Source organism: Trichosurus vulpecula, chromosome 9, assembly GCF_011100635.1.
Source record: "Trichosurus vulpecula isolate mTriVul1 chromosome 9, mTriVul1.pri, whole genome shotgun sequence".
In the NCBI taxonomy this organism is placed as follows: Eukaryota; Metazoa; Chordata; class Mammalia; order Diprotodontia; family Phalangeridae; genus Trichosurus; species Trichosurus vulpecula.
Window position 1 is genome coordinate 59,856,431 of NC_050581.1, and position 24,872 is coordinate 59,881,302.

At 48.3% G+C, this 24,872-nt stretch overlaps 2 protein-coding genes across 8 annotated transcripts in view; one reads left to right on the forward strand and one right to left on the reverse strand.

Moving 5' to 3' along the window:
• Positions 1-12: 12 nt before the first annotated feature.
• Positions 13-6,157, reverse strand: CREB3 (cAMP responsive element binding protein 3). 3 transcript variants are annotated; one of them, XM_036738188.1, is made up of 10 exons: positions 4,999-6,157; positions 4,395-4,532; positions 4,083-4,251; positions 3,860-3,930; positions 3,596-3,688; positions 1,232-1,338; positions 1,049-1,117; positions 840-924; positions 639-720; positions 13-502 (listed from the first exon to the last, which is right to left on the reverse strand). In XM_036738188.1, exons 2-10 carry the CDS (start codon positions 4,530-4,532, stop codon positions 207-209), a joined length of 1,110 nt encoding a protein of 369 aa, XP_036594083.1. In that variant the 5' UTR covers positions 4,999-6,157; the 3' UTR covers positions 13-206. The 3 variants fall into 3 exon arrangements, with proteins under 3 accessions (XP_036594083.1, XP_036594081.1, XP_036594082.1); XM_036738186.1 differs by having other exon boundaries at positions 5,055-6,146; XM_036738187.1 differs by lacking the exon at positions 4,999-6,157 and adding an exon at positions 4,866-4,927.
• A 178-nt stretch (positions 6,158-6,335) lies between these two features.
• TLN1 (talin 1) overlaps positions 6,336-24,872 on the forward strand; it is a 38,631-nt gene continuing 20,094 nt past the window's right edge. The window contains exons 1-20 of one of the 5 annotated variants that reach the window (XM_036737641.1): positions 6,336-6,419; positions 14,070-14,229; positions 14,585-14,682; positions 14,967-15,096; positions 15,186-15,338; positions 15,601-15,743; positions 15,893-16,020; positions 19,400-19,460; positions 20,130-20,234; positions 20,448-20,603; positions 20,973-21,074; positions 21,254-21,330; positions 21,824-22,004; positions 22,132-22,245; positions 22,351-22,459; positions 22,613-22,821; positions 23,040-23,138; positions 23,425-23,475; positions 24,068-24,235; positions 24,488-24,782. In XM_036737641.1, the coding sequence (XP_036593536.1) occupies positions 14,100-14,229; positions 14,585-14,682; positions 14,967-15,096; positions 15,186-15,338; positions 15,601-15,743; positions 15,893-16,020; positions 19,400-19,460; positions 20,130-20,234; positions 20,448-20,603; positions 20,973-21,074; positions 21,254-21,330; positions 21,824-22,004; positions 22,132-22,245; positions 22,351-22,459; positions 22,613-22,821; positions 23,040-23,138; positions 23,425-23,475; positions 24,068-24,235; positions 24,488-24,782 (2,509 nt within the window). In that variant the 5' untranslated portion in view covers positions 6,336-6,419; positions 14,070-14,099. Of the gene's footprint in view, positions 6,472-14,066; positions 14,230-14,584; positions 14,683-14,966; positions 15,097-15,185; positions 15,339-15,600; positions 15,744-15,892; positions 16,021-19,399; positions 19,461-20,129; positions 20,235-20,447; positions 20,604-20,972; positions 21,075-21,253; positions 21,331-21,823; positions 22,005-22,131; positions 22,246-22,350; positions 22,460-22,612; positions 22,822-23,039; positions 23,139-23,424; positions 23,476-24,067; positions 24,236-24,487; positions 24,783-24,872 lie in introns of all 5 variants that reach the window. The other 4 variants (XM_036737642.1, XM_036737643.1, XM_036737644.1 and 1 more) reach the window with 4 other exon arrangements.

Genomic DNA, 24,872 nt, shown 5'->3' on the forward strand with positions numbered 1-24,872 from the left:
GTGCAATATGAATTCACAGGTCTGGGAGGGCCAGCCTCAGATACATCATCTTTATTCCTATCTACAACCTGGGGCTTCCAAGGTATAAGGAGATAGTATGTATATTTACCAAACCATTTAACTTTTGTATATTGTGTTTCACTGATACTCTGGGCATTTTCTACCCCCAACTCAGTCTGTCCAACATCTTAACTCCTGCCCCTGCATCACATCTCATTGGAGTGACGTCCTTGAAGAATAATAGCAGGTGTAGTAGGGGCCCAGCCTTGCTTCTCTGTGGCCTCTGAAGACAGAATAGTAGAATGTGTTGGGTCTGCTGGCTTCAGAATCTGTTCATCACTTGTTCCAGCAAGAGGATCAAAGGAGGAATTATCTGGGGCCAGAGAGGTTACATCGGCTGATAGATTTAAGGTGACTTCCGATTTCTCCTCTGTCGGCGAAGCAGGAGACTCCAGAAGAGAGTTGTTATTGCTGGGAAGGGTCCGGATCTGACGGGACAGTGCTATGGAAAGACAACCACAAAGAGTAATGAGTGCAAGGGGCAGCCGATGAACCTTAATCCAAACCAACAGGACCATATAGCCAGGGCTCCCCACCTCCCCTGCTTCCCCCAGTGACTTTTCCTTGGCCCCACTTACTGAGACCTGCTGGCTGGCGGCCCCGTATCTCAGAGGGATACATGGCAGGAAAGAGGAGGAGGCAGAAGGAGAAGAGCAGTACCTAGGGATTTGGGGAAGATTTGGCGATAAGTATCCTTAGTGTTGTCCCCTCTCTCCCACCCACTCTTAGGGCTGCAGTCAAGGTCGGGGGAAGCAGGGTCAGAGTGCCTTATTCCTTACCACAATGCAGGTGCTATTGCTGGTGGGTTTGGTTGTCATCTCAGCTACCAAAGCCTGGAACTTCTTTAGCTGATCCAAAAGGGACCTGAAAGAACAGAGAAGATGAGATTTACTCACACCCGCAAGAAAAATGAAATTGGGGTGAGGGATGTGAGGATCACATTGAAGCAGTGGTCCAAGAAGGCACCAACTGTTCTGTGGTTACTTACACATTCTGCTTCTCCAAGAGCTGGACTTTCTTCTGTAACTCCAGGTTCTGGGCTGTGCAAGCCAAGACCCTGGAACAACCACGGAATAGCATGTCCCCAGTCATCTTCCCCCTTTTAACATGACATCCCCTCTGCATCCACCCTCTTCCTGCAGCAATCTCCTTTCCCCAGCCCCTGACATACCTACTTTCTAGCCCTCCCACATACACTTTCTTCTTCCTTCTACTTTCTTGAGCTGACTGTTTGTTCCGAATCTTCCTCCGAACATGTTTCAAGGCTCGCTCCTCTGCCTGGGTTGGGAGAATGGACAAAGGAGGAGGGAAGCCATCAGTAATAGAATTTTGGACTGGAAAAGTAATTTAGATATGACCTAGTTCAACTCAACCAGTGTAGGAATCCCTTCTAAATGTCCCTAATAGAGTCATCTAAGCCTCTGCTCTAGCACTTTGTCTAGTGTTTAAAAAAAAAAAACTACCTCAAGACTCAACTGTCATTGAACCAAGAATCTAACAAAATGAAAAATTCTGCCTCCCTTCAGTTTCTACCCATTGATCTCACTTGTGGCTTTGGGACTACATGGGATAAGAAGAATTGTTCTATGTGAAATATCTTAAAATAATCAAATCTCACTCCAGACTAAACCCCTTTAAATGTTCTCATATGACATGGTTTCCCTGTCACTCACCATATTGATTTTGTATTCATTCATGTCTTTAAAATACAGTGTCCAGAACTGAACATAATATTCCATCGAGCCTATGGAGGGTTTACATCAGGGTGGGGCCACATGTCGCCTTCTGGGTCCTCAGGTACAGCCTTCTGAAGGAGTCGAAGTTTTACAGAACAAATCCTTTTATTAAGGGGATTTGTTTTGTGAAGTTTGGATTCAGTCAAAGGGCTGCACTTGAGGACATAGGGGGCTTCATGTGGCCTCAAGGCCGCAAGTTCCTCTCCCCTGATTTACATCATGTAAAGCCCCTACCTGAAGCACAGATTTTCTCTGCCACACTCCTAATAAACAAGTCATCCAACCTTTGTCTGAAGACTTCCAGTGACTCTCAAGGTAGCTCATTCCACTTTTGGACAATATACCATTAGAAAGTTCTTAACTTGTATCAAAATCTGATAAAGGTCATCTATTGGTTTAATTCTACTGCCTGGGACCAAAGATAAAAAGAATCCTTCCAGTCATGACTGTCCGAATGTGTGAAGATGAGCTGTTACCCATCTGTATACACACCAGCTTCTCAATGTCCTTCCTAAACTATGGTTCTTAGATCTGAAGATAATGTCTTCCAGATGTGCCCTGACCAGGGCAAGAGGACATTGGGACTAATAACACAACTTTGGACCACTAGCTCTTTTTTTTCTGACATGCCACACTTTTGACTTACATTGAGCTTGCTAAAACACCCAGGTCCTTGTCACATAAATTACCATTTTATGTCTCTCCCATCCTAGACTCATGAAGTTGATTTTTTTAACCTAAGACTTCACTTATTTCTATCAAATTTCATCATCTTAAACTAGGCCTATTGTTCCAGCCTGCTGAAACTAGGTTATTGATCTAGAGACTGGACCCCTGCTAATAATATTAGCTATCCCTCCCTTCATCAACTGAAAATTTTGTCAAGATGTCATCTGTGCCTCCACAATATTGAACAAAACAGGGCCAAGGACCAGCACTCCACTAGAGATTTCCCTCCATGTTGAGTTCATTCCAAATTCACCTATCTGTATTATCATGTCTGGTCCTATCTCCCTACCTTATCTAAAAAACTACTATGTACAATGCTGAAATCTAGATCTAATGTGTCCAAATCGTTACCCTAGTCTACCCATCAAAGGAAATGAGTCTAGTCTGGCATGATATTCTTAATGAACCCATAATGACTCATACTAACCATGGGACTTTTCCATCTGACTAGCAGCTGACACCTTCCCTATGTGTTGTCTTCTCTATTCAAAAGGTGAATTCCTTGAGAGCAGGAGCTGTCTTCTATTTGTATCTCCAGCACTTCTTTAATCATTCATTCATTCATACATACTGATCATCACTTTCAGATTCAGTTTAACAGCAAATACTACAGTAGGCCTACTCACCAACAAGCATTTATAAAGTATTTACTCTGCTCTAGGCACTGTGCTCCCTTTTGGGGGATACTATACTTCCATTAACACTGCCCAGAATTTCTTAGCTTTTTTTTAGAAACCACATCCCAGTGCTGCTTCATATTGAGTTTGCAATCAGCCAAAACCACCAAATCTTTTTCACACCAATTGTTAAGTAACATCACCCCCTTCCCTATATTTGTGCAACTGTTCTCTTGAACTTACTTGCAGTTACCAACTCTAAGTTTAACCACATTAGCTTGGGCACGTTGTTTCTATTTGCTGAGGTATTTTAAAATGTGATTCCGATAACCAGAATATTAGCTATCCCTCCCAGGTTTGTTGCCCATAAATTTGAGAAGGATGCCTTTTATGCCCACCATCAAATGGTATCAAGCATGATACCATGCCCCCTTGGCCATGACGGAGTCTCACCTTAGTAAGGGGGAGCGTCTCAGGAAGGGTCAACCCTTCTTTCTGTAGCAGCCTTTTCTCTTCATCTGTCAATATCAACTGAGGAAACTGGTGCTAGAGAAAACAGGAAAAGGATATGTAAGGAGGAACAGACCTAGAAGTATGTAAAGTGGGAGGAAGACATCTGTGGCTTGAGAAAAGAAAGTGCGGTTGATAAAGTATCCTGCAGTTATCTGAGATGATCATCTCCCTCTGATCATTAACGTTTGCCCCTCCTCCAGATACCTTAAGTGTCATGTCTTCCATCTGCAAGGAGACCCTTGATTCTTGAGTCACATCTGCGAGACCCCCATCATCTGCAGGAGGAAGATAATCTGAATCGAGAACTCTTGGGTCTTTTCCACATCCCTCCCTCAGAATCCTCTCACTGCCTTCCCAGTCACTACCTACCCTCCTTCATAACTCCCCTTTCCCAGCTTACCCCTGTGTCTCCTGGCCCTAAACTTACCCAGGTCAATGTAGACATCATCTTGGGAGGAAGCCTGTACATCCCAGCTCAGGGAGTAGGTGTGATCAGTGTGAGTGAAGCTGCAGCCAGAAGGACTTGGGAGGGATGGTGAGGTGGGGGGTCCCAGCAGAGACCTCAGGAATTCTTCCGCTTCCCACTCATTCAGCACCTACACCAGCCACTTAGTTCAGAACCACTTCTTGTTCCTCTTCTCCCAGCTACCAGTCCCAACTCTTCTTCAGACTCCTCTCAATTCATAGCACCACCCCCAACCCAACCACCAAGACTGAGCCTGGCCCAGCCCCTACTCACCTCAGGAGGCAGCGTCCCATCATCCTGCGGGACCTCCTGCCCTTCCCCAAGTATTCCCCACAGATCTCCCCCTTCCTCCTTCAGGAAATCTAGCAGGTCTTCGTCCCCCGGGTCCAGGGCAGCCTCCATGGTGGACATCTAGAAGAAGGGGGAGGGATCACCATCCCCTTCCTGGTCCTCATTCCCCCTTCCCAAAGGTGAGGAGGTGAGAGGGAGAAGAGGGGCAGCTGTCTGTGTCAGTCAACAAACATTCACAATAAGCACGTAGTATACGCAGGCCACTGTGCCAAGCACGGGGAATACAGAGAAGAGCAAAAGCTAGTCCCTGCCGTGGAGGAGCTCGATCTATTCCCTCTCGCCCCCCATCACAGAACCCCAGGGGGAGGCCTTAGGAGCACAAGACCAGGGCCAGCCCAACCCCAGCCTCCCGGCCCCCCAAAGCCGAGAGCACAGGCACGCCCTCCATACTACCCCGGAAGGCTGTAATTGTCACTTCTCCGCCTTCGCGGCCCCCACACCAACTTCTGCCAGGTTTCCAAGCCCACCCCTCGTCTGCCACCTTCCACCTCTACGCGGCTGGCCAAATTTGGGGTTCCACCCTCACCCTGGCAGTCTCTCTCCAGTCTGCGAAGCCTCTCCCAAACCCGACCCAGATCCAACCTTCCAACACCGCAAGAATGACGTCATCCGGAGCGCCGCGGCATGCTGGGAAATGTAGTTCCACACCTCCGTCCGGATGTAGCGCGGCACCCAGACTGCTTGTCAGTATCGCCAAGCCCTGTAACCCTTGCTAGGCTTTCCGTTGCTTAAGTCGATCGGTGTCCCCTCTGTGCACACGCAATGCATTTTCTTTTGTTCGTTGAGGTTTTACTGATGCCTTTCATTTCCTGATAGCCTCCCTCCCCGACTGAACACGGGAAAAAAAAACAAAACCCCAACGTAGAAACCTGACTGCGTGTGCAACGTTCCACACCCGTAGTCCCACACCTCTCTACCAATAGAAAGTGTTCCGTAGTCTGTTCTCTTGAAGCCAAAACTGGTCGTTACGCTTAATCGGAATTCACCTGCTTTTCGGTGTTGTTTTCGTTTGTTATTTACGTATGGGGTAGCGACAACTTACTCATTTTACTATCACCACCCAAGCATGGTCTTTGCAGAATGCTAAGTGCCTGTCTCTGTCTCTCCATCACACACACAAACACACGCCATCCGTGACTTCTTGATGCTGTCCCTCCGTCCGTACGCGTCTCCAACTTTCAGGAGTCCACTCGAATGGAGGGAGCGACCAGCTGGACCAAGCATCATAGAACAACATCTCCTCTGCTACCCGCAGGGGCCCCGGCCTCGGGAGGAGGGCGGAAGGGAGAACTCCTGAGTCTGGCGGAGACACACGACTCACACATGACACATGCGATGCAGACACAGCTGATCTATATAAACGCAGCCGCCCCGGGAGGGCAGGCGGGAGGAGCGCGGGAAGAGAAGTCTCGGGGAAACAGGTGGGTCCGCTTTTGTCTCCTGGACCCAGCGGGTCCTGCGGGGTGGGGAAGGGGACAGAGGCGGAGCACCCTCCCGAGGCCGGGAGGTTAGTCCAAAATACCGGAGACGGGCTACACCGACCACCGAGCAGCGGGCTTGGTGAATTTTCTCTCCCTCGGGCGGGGCTCCTGGCCCCACCCCCACGCTACACTAGCCTGGCTTAAAAGGGAGAGGATGCCGAGTGCGCCGCAGGTCCGCTAGGCTGCGCGCAGTAACGGAGCCGCGGGCCCACGCCCCGCGCATGCGCCTCAGCGCTACCCTCCCGCTGCTGGGGAAGTAGCCCCGATCCCCAGGCGGCTCCCAGGCATAGAGAGCGGGGGCCAGAGCAGCTTCCTGCAGCAGCCAGGGCCGTAGAGGGGCGGGCCCAGGGCGCCGCCCACGGGTGGGGGGGGGAGACGCGCTCCGGGGACGGAAGTGGCGGAGCGTTCGTCAGTCGGCGGGAGGGCGAGGCCGGACCCCGGACCCGGGAACCCGGAGAGCGAACGAGTGAGTGACCTGGAGGGCGGGCCGGCGAGCGGGAGGTCCCCGGGCGGCCCAGGTAGGGCTGAGGCGGCGCAGAGCGCGGGGCGGGACCAGGAAGGACGGGACGGCGGCGGGAAGGGGCAGGGCCGGACGGGGGGGAGGGGAGGGGACTGGATCCGGGGGAGGGGGCCAGGCCCGCGGCGGGAGGGGGGTGCGGGGGCGAAAGGGGGGGAATAAGAGGGGAAAGGCAAGGGGTAAGCAGCGGGCACAGCCTCGGGCCGGGGGCTGGAGCCGGCTGCAGCGAGGGGAGTCGGGGTGGGCGCAGACGCTGGCTCCCTCCTTGGCCTGAGAGGTCAGTGTCCGGGTGTGTCCATCCTGCTTGCCCAGCTGCTTGGTGGGTGGAGCTGTGGTACCCAGGATGCTGGGGGGCGACGGGGAGGGGGGCCCTGGTTAGGGGTTAAGAACGCAAGGATGAGTGGGACTAGGCTGTGGGGCAGCGGGGCACGGCCGACTGAGACGAGGCTGTAAAGTTAGGGGACAGCAATGGGTGGGACGAGACTGGGATTAAGGGGACAGGAGTAGGTGAGGCTAGGCTATGGAGTTAGGTAAGGATGAGTGGGGCTAGGCGAGGAGCTTAGGCAGGCTGAGATGATGGATGGAATTAGGCTTTGTAGGCAGGATGGGGTTAAGTGGGCAGGCATGGTGGGACTTGGATATGGGGTCAGATTAGCAGGAGCGTGGAGTCTGGATGGGGTGCCGTTAGGTGGACAGGGATGGGAGGGGCCAGGCTGGTGTGGGTGTGGCGTTTGCTGGGTAAATTCGGAGATTTTAGGATCAGGTGTGCCACAGGTTTTGGGGAAAGTTAGAGTTAATTAGGGTTGGAATTTGAAGCCGGATTATTTTTATGAGAACCAAATAGATGTCAGCACCTACCTCCCAAAATAAAATGAGATATTTGTAAAGTGCTGTATACGTGCTAGCGATGATTGGTCACCAAGTTTAAGCACTTCTTATTTGCTGGACACTGTGAAAAGCACTAACGACACAAAGAAAGGCAAAAAACACGGCCCCTTCCATAAAGGAGCTCCATATATAATTCGGGAGACAGCATGCAGACATCTGTGTACATGCAAAATAATGCAGAAGTAGATGGAAGATACTGTCACAGTAATGGCACTTAGCATTAAGAGGGAAAGGCTTCTTCTTGCAGGTGAGATTTTAGCTGAGGCTTGAAGGATATCAGGGAAGCCTGGATAAAGTTTAGGATTATGACAAATAGGCAAGCTTTCCACTTGGGATTTTTGTTTTTTAGATCACTGTTAAAATACAGAGGGCAAGTTATGCATTGATATTAGGGATAACATCAGGGTTCACAGGTTGAATAAAGAGGCAGCATTAGCTTGTGGGTCAGTGTTGGGGACTGCAGGATCATAGATTTAGAATTGGAAAGAGCCAGTCAGGAATCAAATTAAGAGTCAAGGGTAGCATTTGAGGTTGGGGTCAGCATTAGAAATGGGTTTATCTTCCAAGAATCAGATTAGGCTTCAGGGGTTAGGAATAGCATTGGGTTTTATTAGAGGTCAATCAGTCAACGAGCATTTATTAAGTGCTTACTATGTGCCAGGCATTGTGCTAAGCAACCGAAAATACAAAGAAATGCAAAAAGAAAATCTAGTTCCTGCCTTCAAGGAGCTCACATTCTAAGGAGAAGCTACGTGTAAATAAGTACATAAAGAAGGTATATAGAGTCAGTGGCAGGACATCTGAGAGAAGAGAGCCCTAGCAGCCAGGGGAATCTGGAAAGGCCTGCTCTAGAAAGTGGGATTTGAGCTGAGTTTTAAAGAAAACAAAGGAAACCTAAGAGTTGGAGGTAAGCAGACAGAGCATTACAGCCTTGGGGAACAGCCAGTGAAAGGGCAAGGAAATAGGGGACAGGGGGTCCTCTTAAAGGAGAGTTCACACGGAAGAGTAAAGTCTAAAGGCTGAAAAGGTAAAAACTTGAAATGCCAAATAGAGGAGTTTATATTTGGTCAGGCATCCAAAGATCAGGATCATCGTTAGGATGCAAGGATGGGGTAGAGGTTAAGGATCATTGTTAGTAGTCAGTGATTGGTTCAGGAATCATTGGTAGGCCATTAGGAATGATATCTACTAAATAATGATTTTCCACTTAGTGTCAGTGTTTGAAGTCATTAATATTCAGGAAATGAGAGCTAAAGGTCAGTGATTTTTTTCAGAGTTAGCATTAGGGTTCAGGAATTGGGTTGAATATTTTGATTAGTCATAGGTTAGCATTAGATTTAAATGGTTAGGAATCAGAAAGAGGGTTAGCTGTTTGGACTAGGGTAGAATTAAGTGTCAAAGGTCAATTTTAGGATTAAGGGCCAGGGTAGAAGTGAGTCAGTAATCAAATCAAGATCAGTACTGAAGGTCTGGGATTAAATTCTGAACTCAGGCTTAGCATTTGCATAAGGTTGGGATCAAGGTCAGTTGGAAGGCTCATGGGTTAATGGGGCTCAAGATTTGTGGACTACAACAGTGCCTCGATCATGAGCTGAACTTAATTCCCCTAATTTAGACCATTCCTCCTCATTTCCTTTGTAGTTATCAGAACATCCCAATCCCCTTTGAGTGGAGATCTATTGCTCCGGACTGTCACTTCTAGTTTCTAGTTTAGTGTCCGCACTACCAGGGTTTCAGATTCTGGCAAAAGGTCATTCCATACCCAAAGACTCTCTGATGGTTTCAGTGCTTTGCAGGTAGTATGAGGGATAGAATGGGAAGTATTTAGTGGCGTGGAAAGGGCAAGGACTCATTGCCTTCTTCTTCAGAAAAATATTACCAGTTTGTCTATGGGGTGGAAGTAGGTTGGTCAGCCCTGAGGTAATAAAAAGTGAGGTAGGTTTGAGGAGAATGGCTTTGTGCCCAGAAAGCTCAACCCCATTTTCCCTCATTCCTTAGTCACTTAGTTCCCATCCCCCTCCCTTGGGGCTGACTAGGCAAGAGGGTGGGAGATTATGACTTCCTGCTTTTCACATCCTCCTTGACTATCACACCCCCCCCCCCCACTTATGTATGTGTGTCTATTTTTTTTTGTTTATTTTTTTTTAAAACAAAAATTCCCACCAACTTAACTTCCCCTTGGGTCCCTTACCATCTGCTTAGTCCCTCAACCCTGAACATGCTCTGAACTCCCCTACTCTTTCAATTTGGCATCTCCCCAGTTCTTTGCTTCTTCCAGTTCCCTGGTCCAGTCACAAATCTTCCTCCTCCCTCCCCAACAAGAAAAGGGGAAATGAGGCCTGAGGAGGAAGCTGGTCTCTGCTGATCACATCCCCAGCCTGGCCACTGACCACACCCAGGTCTTACCCTGAGCTTGGCCCAGCCACTGACCCCACCCTGATCTCACTCCTAGCTTGGCCAAGGAGTTGACTTATACCCTGATATCATTTCTATCCTTGGCAAGCAACCTACTGACTGTACTCTGATGCGACTCCAAGGCCAATCCAGCCACTTACTACATTATACTCTCCAGTATCACCCCAACCTCTGGCCTCAGATTATACCCAGCTTGGCTTTTTTCTAACTCCTTAAGAAATCGAGCTGGGTAGTCCAAAGTCTCTTGGGTCCTCAACTTTGTGAGGAGAAGAGGGGGGAGGGGAAAGCTAAGTATTTATATGTAGGAGGAGGTTGGTGTGTTTACAGGGAGAAGCTTTAGCCTCTCACTCAAGTTCTGTTTGTCCAACTGTCTGTCGGGTGTATCTATCCAGCTGCCCCCAGTCTGAGTTCAAAGCTGAACTCATCTTTCCTACCAGGTCAGCATCTCCCCCCTCAACTTTGCTGAATTTTCTAAAGGGTAGCACTATTTTTGTAGTCACTTGGACTCAAAAACTTAGGGTTATCATTGACCCTTCCCTTGCCTCTCCCCCATCAAATCATCTTGATCCTACCTCCTTACAGTATTTCTCATTAGTCCTTTCCTTCCCATTCCAACTACCATTACCCTAGGTCAGAGTAATCTCCCACCTGGTTTCCCTTCCTCCAACATCTCCTTCTCTGCAATCCATCCTGTATACCATCTTCAGAGCAGTCTTCTAAGTCATCGAATTAATTAGATCATTCCACTACTTAAAAACCCTTATTGGTTCCCTGTTACCTGTAATGTAAAGTCCATATTCATTGTTGCATTCAAGTCCATCGCTAATCTAGCCCTGGATTTTTCCTTACAATTTCCCTATGTATATCTTTAAACCATCCTCATATGTGGTCACTTCTCTCTATACATTTCCTTATTATCATTAACCTCCCACTATTCTTTTATGGGTACTTTCAATTCCAGCCTTTGCTCCTGTCAGTCTCTACCTTATATGTACCCTTATTGAAAGGAATAAACAAGATGTACATTATAGATTTGCAGTTTCGTGTTCATGTTATACTTTGTTATAGAAATGCTTGCTTTATTCTATAAATTAAAAATAAAATTTAAAAAAGAAATTCCAACCACTTTAAATGTTATCTTCTCCATAACACTTTCTCTGGCTGCCCCCAACCAGATATGATCTCTCTCTCTCCTCTGAACCTTCCCAGAACTTACTTTATATTACTCTCGTATCAATTGTAGTATCCTATCTGGTGTTAGAATTATTTATGTACTTATCTCATCCCCCCCCCACTAGAGTTGAAGCTCCTTGAGGTCAAGGACCCTACTTTGTTCACCTTTGTATATCTTTGTAGGTAGATGATAGATAGATAGATAGATACTATGTGTGTGTATATATATATATATGTATATAAACTGTGTATATATATATATATGCATATATACTGTGTATACATGTGTATATATTGTATATATATACATATGTATATATACTATGTATATATATGTATATATACTGCATATCTTGCCCAGCCACTGAAGCAGTATATACAAAGTATATATACAAAGTATAGCCCAATACCTTATACATAGTAGATACTTGCCTGAATGGGGGTAGGAGCAGTGTGTAGAAGGTGGGGGTGGGGGGGAGGGAGTGCTATATGGAAAAATATATTGGTAAAGGGCTGTATATTCGGTGAAAATTAGGTATATGGGAAAGGGGCTCTATATAGGAGAGAAGGGTATTGTACACACACGGGAAAAGGTCAGGGCATGTATAAAGGGAGTGGAAGAAGTGTGGAAGAGAGCTAGATTGATTTGGCCTAGTCCTCCTCTGTTGCCCAGTCCAGTCCTAAATGAGCCTCCCACAGCCTGAGGCCGGATGTGTCAGCATCTAACCCACAGGGCTCCCCCTCCTCCCCGTGGTTAAGACTCAGAGGCCAAATTTGGTAACAGACACTAAGCATAACTCCCCCAGTCCTGTCTACACTTTCTGACTTAGTCTTCATCTATCTCTGCCTTTCTCTGTCTCCCATGTCTCTGACTTTCACATATACATATGATCTCCTCTCTCTTTCCCTCAGTCTCTCTTTCTGTTTTTATCTCCCTCTCTCTTACCCTCTTTTTCTCCCTGTCTCCCTGTCTTTAACTGCTCTGCCTGTACATTGTGTACCCCACTTCCCCCCACCTCCCCTCAAGCACACACACATTCCATTCCTTGCTGGGTTGTGACACCTCCCCTTCCCCCCCCCCCATTGCCCAACTCCTCTGGAATGTGACTCTGGAATGTCTTGAGGGAGGGGGGTTCCCTAGAGGGGGGAGGGGAGAGAACGGGGTGGTGCTAGATGGGGAAGGATGATGGGAAGTAGCTTTCTAGGCATAATAATCTCTAAGAGACCCTCCTCAGGGGTTGCATTCCCCTTCCCTCTTCCCATCATAGGATCATAATGAAGAGTTGAAAGAGACTTCAGAGGCTGTTCAGTCCAACCTCATTTTGCACATGAGGAAACATAGGCTGCCCAAAGAGGTTAAGTGACATGTTCAAGGTCACACGGATAATAATTGTCAGAAGTGGGATTGGAACTCAAGCCCTCTGACTCTAGTCATTGCCTCCTTTTATCATATTCAGTAGGGAGAGAGGGGAGCATGACTCAGTTCTCTTATCAGGGTCTCACCAGAGGTTTCAGTGGTTTCCTGCCCAAATGATGGGGAGTCTGTGTGTCCGGAGGAAATTGGGGCGTGAGGGTTCACATTTTCAGGCCAGGATGAGGAGTTCTTCCCAGTCCTGCTCTGAATTTTGCCAGCTGCCTGCTTCTCTGAATTGCTCCGGTGTGGTCAGTATCCCTACCATCAGGTTGGTCTAAATGCAGGGAATGGTACCCAGTGACGAAGGTAGGAGGAGAAAAGGAACTGTAGACAAGATGAAGGGATCTCAGTGAGAAGGTAGGGAGGGCACAGGTCAGGGCTACAGATCTCTCCTCAGGGACCTCTGGCCTCTTTATGCCCCAGAAACCACTGGTCAGTCTGGCTCCTACAATAGCCCAAAGCTCAGGTCTTCCCCATCACTTGTTGTCCCTCTAGAATTCTCCCCTTTCCCCCATGATTATATGTCCCAAAATTGCCCTACTACCCATCCTCTCAGACCGTCTCCTCCAGATCATTGCCAGCACTCCATCCCTTCCCAGCTCCCTACCCCCAAATCTTCCTACTGCCATCCTCCAGTTTCTTGCCCAGCCACCTACCTGCAAACTGGTTTACTTTGGGGAGGGGTCACAGCAGTAGGAAATTGGTATTTTTACTTCAGCCTGTGGTCCTACACTGCCTTTAGCTGTGAGATAACCAATCGCTGCACAGAATTTGGTGATGTCACTGGCTGCCAGGAAGATTCTTTCATACGAAAAAGAGCCCTGTGCTACTTGCCATTTGCAGCCCCTGACCTACTTGGGCCAAATGGCTGAAAAAGGAAAAAAGGTCAAGGAAGAGGGGATACAGAGGAAAGGAATGAAAAAAAATCAGTCCTCATGGAAATTTTGGAGGAACCAAGTTAGGTAGAAGAGGATCAGATTATAACAGCAGGTAGCTTCAAAGTGAACTATAGGAAAGGACTTAAACATCAGAAAAACCAAACATCATATTTGGCTCCCCAAGAGTCTATAGAGCTGCTCATCCTGAGATCTTTGAGACAAGAAAATCATTAGAAGATTGGATTAGGAATTTGGGAGGGATAGAAGTGCTGACAGTGTGCTGAGGAGGGAAACGTGAGGGTACCAGAGGCAGGTGACAGGTAGGATCAGGGCATGTCGTCATCCGTCTTGGGTGACTTAACATAAATCTTAACATAAATCTCTGAAGCCAACAGACTGAACTAGACAGCTTCTTAACTTTCTTACTGCTCCATAGCTCCAAGGAAGGGAGGAAAGAAGGAGAAATACTAAAGGAGGAAAGAGAAACAAAAGGCAGGGTATGGAGAACAAAAGCTAAAGAGAGAAAGAAATGGGAGGGGGGAAAATAGAAAAAAAATAGCTGAAAAGCCTCTAGATGTTGGGGCTAACCCCTCAAAACACTGAGCAACAGACACCAGGCTACCTTCTCTTTCTGAGGTGTTTTAGAGCTAGAGACAGCTCATTTTAAGGTATTCTTCTTTAGAGTTTGGGTTATTTGCAGGTTTTTGTCTTAGAGAAAACAGCCTCCCTGCCTTGCCCTATCACCATCTCTCTACCTCCCAACTCTTATGTTCTGAGAGAACTGCCCCAGTCCCTCGCCCATTGAGCTGACCTCCCATTACCACCCAGCAGGTGTAGCCAGAAAGAAGAGAAGCCGCCAACATGGTTGCACTGTCACTGAAAATCAGCATTGGGAATGTCGTGAAGACAATGCAGTTTGAGCCATCTACGATGGTGTATGATGCTTGCAGAATCATCAGAGAGCGAATTCCAGAAGCCCTGGCTGGGCCTCGTGAGTCTCTAGGCACCGAATGGGGGAAAGCAGGGACATTGGGCTAAATTCTGGGACAACTTTACACAGCTCCCCTCCTAATAATACCTGACTAGTCCCTTTCCAGTTGGCTCCCCTGTAGGATCCCTTAAGCAGGAAGAGATTGGACCCTCCTTCCCCTGACTATACTATTGCTCTATCCGTGATACTGCATTGTGATGTCTACTGAGGGCAGGGAACAAACCACAGCCTACCACCATAAGGGTCTGTAGTGTACCATGGAACCTTCTGGGCTGTAGGAGCAACTTGGGCATAGGGATGAAGGGTGGGGAATTCTAGGTAAGTCTGGCTTGGATTGACAAATGCTCTCTTCCAGCCAATGACTTTGGGCTGTTTCTGTCGGATGATGACCCCAAAAAGGGTATCTGGCTAGAGGCTGGAAAGGCCCTGGATTACTACATGCTTCGAAATGGAGTGAGTATTTCTGACCTCCAAGCCCTTTTCTTTGAAACCCTACAAACCCTGTCTTCATTTCCCCTTCTGACCACTGCAAACCTGACCAGAGCCAGGCTTTGACTATTTTCTTATGTGGTGAGCACAACTGTCTTTGAACTCTGTCTTGATCTGTGATCACTTATTGCCTCTTTGGTTCCCTTTGTACAAACTGATTCTCACATTTTGTATACTGAAACAACCAAAAAGTTGTCTCCTCCTTGCCCCCCAACACCCCATCCACCAGCCTCTCTGGTCCCACCTAGGATACTATGGAGTATAGAAAGAAGCAACGACCCCTGAAGATCAGAATGCTGGATGGAGCTGTGAAAACCATCATGGTGGATGATTCTAAGACGGTCACCGACATGCTCATGACTATCTGTGCCCGCATCGGTAAGAGGGGACAGAAGTTAAGTTAGTGCAGCCAGCCACCTGCCACCCCTGCAGCCACCCCTCACCCCTCTGAATACACCCCTGCCCAGGTATCACCAACCATGAGGAATACTCCCTGGTTCGGGAGCTCCTGGAAGAGAAAAAAGAGGAGGTGACAGGAACACTGCGGAAGGATAAGACACTGTTGCGGGATGAGAAGAAAATGGAGAAGCTGAAGCAGAAGCTACATACAGATGATGAGTGTGAGCAGTAAGGGAGGGGTACCTGGAGGGGTCGGGGAAGGAAAGGTGAGGGAGGGGCTCCTGGTGCAGTGGGGGAGGGGCAGCTGGAGAAGTAGGGAAAGGCGGCTGGAGCAATAAAGGGTTAAAGCAGCTTAGAGGTAGGTAGGAGAGGGACAGCTGGATTAATAGGGGAGGGTCTACACTCAGGGGCCACCCTGTCAGTGAAGGCTGCAATGGTTATCATAGGTCTCACTACTGAAAAGGGGGTATCTTTTTGCTCCAGTGAACTGGCTGGACCATGGGCGGACACTGAGGGAACAAGGTGTGGAAGAGCATGAAACATTGCTCCTTCGAAGAAAGTTTTTCTACTCAGACCAAAATGTGGACTCCAGGGACCCTGTACAGCTGAATCTCCTCTATGTTCAGGTTTGAAAATGGGGGCACAGCTGGTAGGAAAGGGGGATGCAAAGACAGCAATGGGGCAGGAAAGCATGTCAGTGCCCTCTAGGCTAGTAGTTCTGGTCCCAACAGATTCTTCTTGAATCCCAATTTGAACGTCCTATTGTATTCTTCAGGCACGAGATGACATCTTGAATGGCTCCCACCCTGTCTCCTTTGACAAAGCCTGTGAGTTTGCTGGCTTCCAGTGCCAAATTCAGTTTGGACCTCACAATGAGCAAAAGCATAAGCCTGGCTTCCTTGAGTAAGTGACCTGTACTCCCTGTTCTGATGTTAGGTCCCCCCTCCCCACCGTGAATGATTCTCAATCATAGTTTGGCCTCCCTTTTAGACTCTTTCTTCTCCCCCTTGGGCTCAAGGATGGGCCTTCTTGCTCTCTTCTTAGCTGCTTCCAAATACAGTTTCTTTGGGGGATCCCTAAAGAAGAGAACTAGAACCTCCCAGCCTTTGCCTTCCCTCTGGCCTTTCAAGGTAATATGACTATGATAACTATAAAGAATCAATCAGCAGCATTGATAAGGGCCTCTTCTATGCCAGGCACTCAGGCACTGGGGTGGGCACCAGGGATAAAAAGACAAGTACTCCCTGCCCTCAGCACACTCACATTCAAGCAAGAGAGACAATATGCACATGCATTGGCATGCGCAAAACGGATACAAGGTCATGGGGTGTGAGAGAGGCAGCACAAGGGAAGATCTCATGCAGAAGGTGGCTTGTGAGCCGAATCTTGAAGGAAGCCAAGGAAACCAAGAGGCAGAGGGAAGGAGGGAATGAATTCTAGACATAACAGCCCAAGGACAATGTTAGGGAGGTAGTCGATGCTATGTATGAGGTTCAGTATGAAGACAGCTAAGCCAGAGAAGATAAGGAGAGGACTAATATATAATAATAAGTCTGGAAAGGTAGACTGAGGCTAGGTTGTGAATACATTTTAAATACAAGACAGAGAAGTTGTTATATTTGATCCCGTAGGTATTAGGGAACCACTAGAGTTTACAGTAGTTATAGGGTGACATGGTCAGACTTGTGCTTTAGGAAAATCACTTTGGCTGTAGGGAAGACAGATTAGAATGCAGAAAGATTTGACAAAAAAATGTACAATTAGGATGCTGTTGCAATAGTCTAAGCAGCAGGTGATGAGAGTGAAGAGAAGGGGATTATGGGAGAGATGTTACAAAGATGGAAATGACAATATTTGGTAGCTAATTAAATATGTGCGGTAAGGGGAAAGTGAAGCATCGAGGTTGCAACCCTAGGGACTGGAAGGATAATGATACCTTCGATAGAAAAGGTAAGTTCAGAAGGGAAGGGAGTTTGGGGAAAAATATGAGTTCTCTTTTGAAAATGTTGGGTTTAAAGTATGTATAGGACATATAGTTTGAAATGTCTGATAGGCATTTAACGATGTCCTGGTGCTCAAGACTAGAGGCACAGATCTGAGAGTCATCTGTCTAGAGAGAGTTCACCACATGGGAGCTGATAAGAGAACCAAAGAAACTGTAGGACAGGGGCTTGGAAGACAACCACAGCTAGGGATCATAACGTGGATAGTGATCCAGTAAAGGAAACTGAGGCATGGTCTGACATGTCAGAGGAGAGCCAAGAGAGGACAGTGCCATGAAAACCTGGAGACTAGTGTTTGGGACAAGAGGAGTAGGCAGTGTCGGGTACTGCAGAGAGGTCAAAGAGGATGAGAACTGAGAAAAGGCCATCGTGTTTGGCAATTAGGAGATCATTGGCAACTTTAGAGAGAAGAATTTCAGGTGATAAATGAGGTCAGAAGGCAGATTGCAGAGGATTTAGAGGATATTGTGAGGATTTTTTAAGAAGGGTGAAGACCTAAGTATGCTTCTAGGCAGCTTGGCGGGAACAGGTAGTTAGGGAGAAATTGAAGATTAGAGAACAGGGATGGTTGTGGACTCAACCTACTGAAAAAGACAGGATCAAGAGAACAGCAGTTATTTCATCAGAGACTGGAATGTAGGAAGAAATATTATATTAAGGACTTGCAAGATGAGAAAGGTGCTCATGGTGAATGGCCTTAGACTTTTTGGCAAAGTAGGAAGCAAGGGTGGGGGCTTGAAGAGAGAAGAGACATTTTGGAACAGCCACTGTGATGAGGAGGAGCAGAGAATCAATTAGGAAAAAAGGAAAGGGTCATCTTGCTACTGTGAGGGCCCAGTTGAAAACAGATGAGGAAAAAAATAACAAGCCCAGAGAAAGTTAAGAAATGTCTTGGTCTCATAATACAGGTTATTCATAACACAAGTGTTTTAATGTATAATAATTGACGGATTTCTTATTTAATCATTGTGGTTGTTCCCTCTACCTGTGCAGATTATAACCTTTTTCACACCTAAGTAGATAGTGTTAATGAATTGCTGTGGCTAAAAAAAATTCATCCCTGGGTGGCCAACACTTTGGCAATGAGGCTTTCTGTAACCTAGCTAGGCTTGTCCTTAGAGCATAAATACACACACAGCTCTCAGCAGGGCTTCTGCTTCCCAGGACCCACCAAAGTTTTCATTCTGCTGACATAGATTTCCAGAAATTTCTGTCATCTCCACTTCATTATGAGACCTCAGAGTGGACTGTAGTGAGGGGTTTACCTGAATATGAATGGAGCTAGACCTGTTCTCTCTCAGTTCCACTGTACTCTGTCCTCTGCTATACTCATGACTCCTATCCAGCCATCCTATGCTTCTTTTATTCTTGGGTCCCCTTCCTAAGGAAGGTGCCATCTTGGGTTCCCTTTCCTCTCCCTCCCTCACACTGGACCCTGAAGTTGGGGAGGTGGTAACAGATGCCCATAATTGCTATCAGTAACAGTAGACCATTTTGGGGGGACAGGGGGCATTGCACAAAGGTTCAAAGCCTTCCATTCAGAAACCAAAGTGATTTTTGTAAAGCATAAGTCCAGCCTTGTCACCGCACTGCACCCCCACTTAATAAATTCCATTGGGCTCTCTATTGCCCTCAGGATCAAATACAAAATCCTGTTTTGTTCTTCATCACCTAGCCCCTTCCTGCCTTTCAGCCTTCTTACACTTTACTCCCCAACACATATGCTTTAATCCAGTGATACTGGCCTCCTGGCTATTCTACAAACAAGGCTCCATCTCTCAGCTCCAGGCGTTCTCTCTGGCTATCCCTTTTGCCTGAAATGGCCCCCCCTCCTTTTTTCTGCTTACTTCCTTTAAGTCTCAACTAAAATCCCATCTTCTACAGGAAGCCTTTCCCGACTCCTCTTAGTGCCTTTCCTCTTCTGATTATTTTCTGTTTTTCCTAAATATTACTTCTTTGTACATATTGGTTTGCTTGTTGAATTCCCCATTAGATTGTAACCTCCCTGAGGGGCCAGGACTGCCTTTTGCCTTTTTTTCTAATCCCAACGCTTGATACAGTGCCTGGCACATAGTAGGTGCTTTATAAATGTTTATTGACTGACTCTTATTTAGCTATATTTCAAAAGAACCCCAAGCTCAGTCTGTCTTGTTTGTTCAAAAAGAAAGGCTCTCTTAAAGTGTGTTCCTCACACGCACAGATAGATCCCAGTCCAAAGGCTTATTCCCCCATCCCTGCCCCTCTTTCTGACCGACCTACCCCCACCTTTTCTATTGTAGCCTGAAAGATTTCTTGCCCAAGGAATATGTGAAGCAGAAAGGAGAGCGCAAGATATTCCAGGTAAGGGGGGAGGACTCTGAGCAGGGGCCTAGTCTGCCCCCCACCCTCCACTGAACTCACCTCTGGGCCCCATTGCTTTAGGAGGCAGCAGACCTAAACTTCTACTTCCAACTCCACCATGGGATCTTAGGTACTTAACTTGTCTGTGTCTCAATTTCCCATCTATAAAATGAGGTTAATAATACTTGCCCTCCATGAGGTTGCTGAAAGATCAAAAGAGATAATGTAAGTGAAAGCATTTTGAAGAGTGTAAAGCACTGTGCCAATGGAAGGTTGTGGTATAATTAATACCTCATGACACGACCCATTCAGGCCTTCTTTCTGTCCCCTCAGGTTTACTGTTTTCCTCTTACCTGTTACCCCTACATAACCCTTTCACCCACTCCCTAACCACACCCCCACACACATATTCTGTCCATCACCACATAACACACCCAGGCTCCCTGACCATTCCCTTCTGGACCATCAACCTGTATGTCTCCATTACACCTCTCTCACTCCCTGGCTTCATACCATTGTCTTCACTCCCTCTAATCCTCATCCTGGCTCTCCGTGGTCCATCAATCCCTTCCCACGTCCCTAAAACATCCTTCCCTCCTATTTCATTCCTCCCCGTGAACCTTCCAACTCTCCCCTATGCCATCACCCCTCATTTCCCCATGCCCCTAGGCCCACAAGAATTGCGGGCAGATGAGCGAGATTGAAGCGAAGGTGCGTTACGTGAAGCTCGCCCGCTCCCTCAAGACGTATGGTGTTTCCTTCTTCCTGGTCAAGGTCAGTTCTGAACACCCATTTCCATTGCCTGACCACCTTCCCTCTCTTGCTCACCCTCCTCATCCTCGGGAAGCTCCCAGTCATTCACTTGCCTCTCTGCTCCCCATAGAGCCTCTCCCTTGTACTCCGCCCAGCCTTTGTTCTCTGCCCATCCTCTGAATTCCCTTACGGCTCTGCATCTCACCTCTTGCTTGCCTTTCTGACTCTTGACAGGAGAAGATGAAGGGTAAGAATAAGCTGGTTCCTCGGCTCCTGGGCATCACAAAAGAATGCGTGATGCGAGTGGATGAGAAAACCAAGGAAGTGATCCAGGAGTGGAATCTTACAAACATCAAGCGCTGGGCTGCCTCTCCAAAGAGCTTCACTCTGGTGAGGGGCCGTTCAAGAGTAGAGGAAATCTATGGGGACCCACAAAAGAAAGCCCCAGGGTGACTGGGAATGGAGGGAGTACCAACAAGAAGGTAGCCAAATTGGGTCTGTCCCTATCTCAGGTGGATTACTGTTCTAAAGCACAACCCCAGAAAGGAGAGAAGAGATTTAGGGGTCAGGGGTTGGTTGAGTTCAGCCTTTGCCACTTCAGCAAGAGGCAGGACAGTTAGACTAAAAGGCAGCATTCCCCACACGAGAATGGTGTGCACATCCTATCTAGATTTAAGGATTGGAAGCGCCCCCCACCCTGTCTTCTCCTACTTTATGTACACCTAGGGCCTCTCCTGAACACCCACATTCTGCCCCCAGGACTTTGGAGATTACCAGGATGGCTACTACTCAGTGCAGACGACAGAAGGAGAGCAGATTGCTCAACTCATTGCTGGTTATATTGACATTATCCTTAAAAAGGTGAGGACCTCCCACCCTTACTTCCACAAACCTGAATCTTCCACCTTCTTCTAGGAGGCAAGAAGCCCAAGATCTTGGGGAACCAGACTAGTTGGGGCTAGAAAAGATGATCTCTGCTTCCCTTCCCCTCCCCCTTCTTTAATTGACCTCTCTTGCCTGGGGCTGCTTTCTCCCTGCAGAAGAAGAGCAAGGATCACTTTGGTCTAGAAGGCGATGAAGAATCTACCATGCTGGAGGACTCAGTGTCTCCCAAGAAGTATGCAATGGGGAGAGGTTTGGCACAGAAACCTTTTAGGGGAGAGCTGTAGGAAGGTTGGTCCCTAGGATCATAGTCATAGTGCTGGAGTCAGAAAGTGGATCACTTGGAAGTGATTTAAGCCAACAGTTTCCTGACCTATGATGCCCTCTACAGCACAGGTACAGGCTGTAGTGAGAAGACTTGTTGGTTGAGGTTAGGGGTGGGAGGGAAATTGTGTATTTTACCTGAGATTATCTCCAACTTGTCTCCCTAAGTTTAAGCCTTTCAGTGATAGTATAACCAAGCGCGAGGGACAGAGGTGAGGCAAACGCTCTGAGAACCCTGTATCACTCAGGGCCCTAGCTCCGGTGATCAGCTGTATAATAGTAGTATAACTTGGAAGGATGAGGAATTTTTTCTGAGTCTCTTAGGTCATACCTCCTGCCTAGATACATTGGCATGTGAGGTGTCAGTCAAAAATTGATTATCTCTTCCTTCACCGACTTTTCAGGTCCACAGTCCTACAGCAGCAGTATAACCGGGTAGGAAGGGTAGAGCATGGCTCCGTGGCCCTGCCCGCTATCATGCGCTCTGGAGCTTCTGGCCCTGAGAACTTCCAGGTGGGCAGCATGCCACCTGCTCAGCAGCAGATCACCAGCGGCCAAATGCACCGTGGCCACATGCCCCCCTTGGTAAGAGCTCCACGTCTCCAGACCTCTGTCCCATATCCCTGTTCTGTGCTCCTTACAACCTTTCTCCCCACCTCTGCCTCACCTCCTTTGCTTTTCTTCCATATCTCTTTCTTCCATCCTTTCTTAGACCTCAGCCCAACAGGCTCTCACTGGTACCATCAACTCCAGCATGCAGGCTGTGCAGGCTGCCCAAGCCACCCTGGACGACTTTGAGACTCTGCCCCCACTTGGCCAGGATGCTGTAAGTGTGGGGAAGGGCCTGGGGACAGAAGGATGGGCATATTCAAATTCCCAGAAGTAGAGCTGCAGGCCAGAGGTGTTTCTTTTCTCTCATTCTCTCGCTCAGGCATCCAAGGCCTGGCGTAAGAACAAGATGGATGAGTCAAAACATGAGATCCATTCTCAAGTGGATGCCATCACAGCCGGCACTGCCTCCGTAGTGAATCTGACTGCAGGTGCGATGAGTGAAGATTTTTAGTCCTGCTTGAATGTATGATAGAGAGGAGCTGGGGATGAAGAAGGACAAATTCTACTGTGTTTGCAGCTTCAGCCCCTCCCTGTGAGTTCGCTGACTGCTCTGTCCTTACATATTCTCCCTTCTGCCCCAGGAGATCCTGCAGAGACTGACTACACAGCTGTGGGCTGTGCAGTGACTACAATCTCCTCCAACTTGACTGAGATGTCCCGTGGCGTGAAGATGCTCGCCGCTCTGCTGGAAGATGAGGGGGGAAGTGGGCGGCCCCTGCTACAGGCAGCCAAAGGCCTGGCAGGGGCTGTGTCAGAACTGCTGCGAAGTGCCCAGCCAGCCAGTGCTGAGGTCAGGGATTGGAAGGCTTGGGTGGCGTAAGGCAGGCCGGGGTTTGGGGTCATATCTGAGTTGTTATTTGGTACGTAGTTAGCCACTTTTGTGGTTAATTAAGGGTTAGAGATTTTGAGGAGAAGAGGAACAGGCTGTTTGGATACGGGGCATAGGGCTGGTTGAGTGTCCATGTGTTAGAATGTGGGTGGCATCTAATCGGTGCTTGGTTCCCTCAGCCTCGTCAGAACCTGCTGCAGGCTGCTGGGAATGTGGGACAGGCCAGTGGAGAACTTCTGCAGCAAATTGGAGAGAGTGACACTGACCCCCACTTCCAGGTAGGTACAGCAAACTCTGAATACCACCCCTAGTCCCTGTCTAGGAGGATATCCCCTATGCCCCTGAATCCCAACCCCTGCTTCTAATGGAATGAGCCCCTAAAACCTGCTTTCTGGCCCCCAGAATCCAGCCCTTAAAATGCAAATGAACGTAGCCCCTATCCTTCCCACCTGTGATCCTCTTGTCCCCATCACTGAGGACAGCTTTAGACCTACACCCTTTAGACCCAACCTACCTCCACATCTATTTCTCCAGCTGACCTTTTTTCCCCAATTTCCCATGCAGATGTTTGCGCCCAGAGGGTCTGGGGTTCGATTCCCCCCTGACCCCCCCACGGTAATGGCCCCCTAGCCTGGGCCTTCTCATCTCTGTTCCTCCTGAGCCGTATACACTCGACTAACACTCTAGCCATCCCCACCCCTCCCCTGCACCCTATTTCCTGGTGGGAGGAGGAGAAAAGGACAAAATAATGGGAGATGAGAGGAACCGGGCAGAGGAATTAGGGAGGAAGAGAGATGGAATAAGGAAGGAGAATGAATCGGGCCTTGTCCCCTCCAATAGACTGGGAAGTGAAAGAAGGGTTAGAGGCGAGAGCAGCTGCCTCCCTCCACCCGTGCACACACACACAGAACACTTCTGTAACCCAGTCACCGTCCGAGTGTATCCGCCTCGTACATCTTTCCCTTCGGTTTGGGGTCTCCGAATGATGGAAGCTTTTGTCTCCTTGGTGTGGGTTCTTTCCTCTTTGGATGGGTTCTGTCCTGCTCAGGGCTCCAGATTTGCTTTAGGGGATGCTCTGGTGGCTGGTGGTTTCCGCATCCTATCTTGTGATCAGGGTCCACAGGGATATCGATCAACTTCTTGGGTGCCTTGGAATCATGGGTCAAGGGGACCAGGTGGGACCGCGCCAATTACTGTTTCCCCTCAGGACATGCTGATGCAGCTGGCCAAGGCAGTGGCCAGTGCTGCAGCTGCCCTGGTCCTCAAGGCCAAGAGTGTTGCCCAACGGACAGAGGACTCAGGGCTACAGACCCAGGTTATTGCTGCAGCTACACAGTGTGCTCTGTCCACCTCTCAACTTGTGGCCTGTACCAAGGTGAGTCCAAAAGGACACTATCAGCCCCAAGATATGGCAGGTAGTAATGCCCACTCTCATACCAAGGACTCAGTCCCCCTTTGCCACTTTCTTTGTGGTCCTTTCAGGTGGTGCCACCATCTCTCTGGGCCCTCCTAACTTCCTGCTGTCACCCTTCCCTCATTCTACATACCACCCCCACCAAGTACATCTTAGCAATTCCACAGTTCACATTCTTTCAACCAGTAGTCCTGATGTCAAATCTGTCTGCAGGTGGTGGCCCCCACAATCAGTTCACCTGTGTGCCAGGAGCAGCTGGTGGAGGCTGGGCGGTTAGTGGCTAAGGCTGTGGAGGGCTGCGTGGCAGCATCCCAAGCAGCCACAGAAGATGGGTCGCTGCTTCGGGGTGTCGGAGCAGCGGCTACTGCTGTAACCCAGGCCTTGAATGAGCTGCTGCAGCATGTAAGAGCCCATGCCACAGGAGGGCGCCCTGCTGGACGCTATGACCAAGCCACGGATACCATCCTCACTGTCACGGAGAACATCTTTAGCTCCATGGGTGATGCCGGTGAGGACACCCCTTGAAAATGTCGCTGCCTCGATCCTAAAATCTTTACTGAGTGAGAGGACCCTTACGACTCCCTTCTCCTTAGAGACA

What these genes read in the sequence shown, in the direction of transcription:
- CREB3 (XM_036738186.1), bottom strand. Translation starts at nt 5,081, where the DNA reads ATGACGTCATTCTTGCGGTGTTGGAAG. An exon ending in CTCTTGGAGAAGCAGAATGT is followed by an intron (nt 925 to 1,048) that starts GTAAGTAACCAC and finishes CTGTTCTTTCAG; the next exon opens with GTCCCTTTTGGATCAGCTAA. An exon ending in CCGCCAGCCAGCAGGTCTCA is followed by an intron (nt 503 to 638) that starts GTAAGTGGGGCC and finishes GTCTTTCCATAG; the next exon opens with CACTGTCCCGTCAGATCCGG.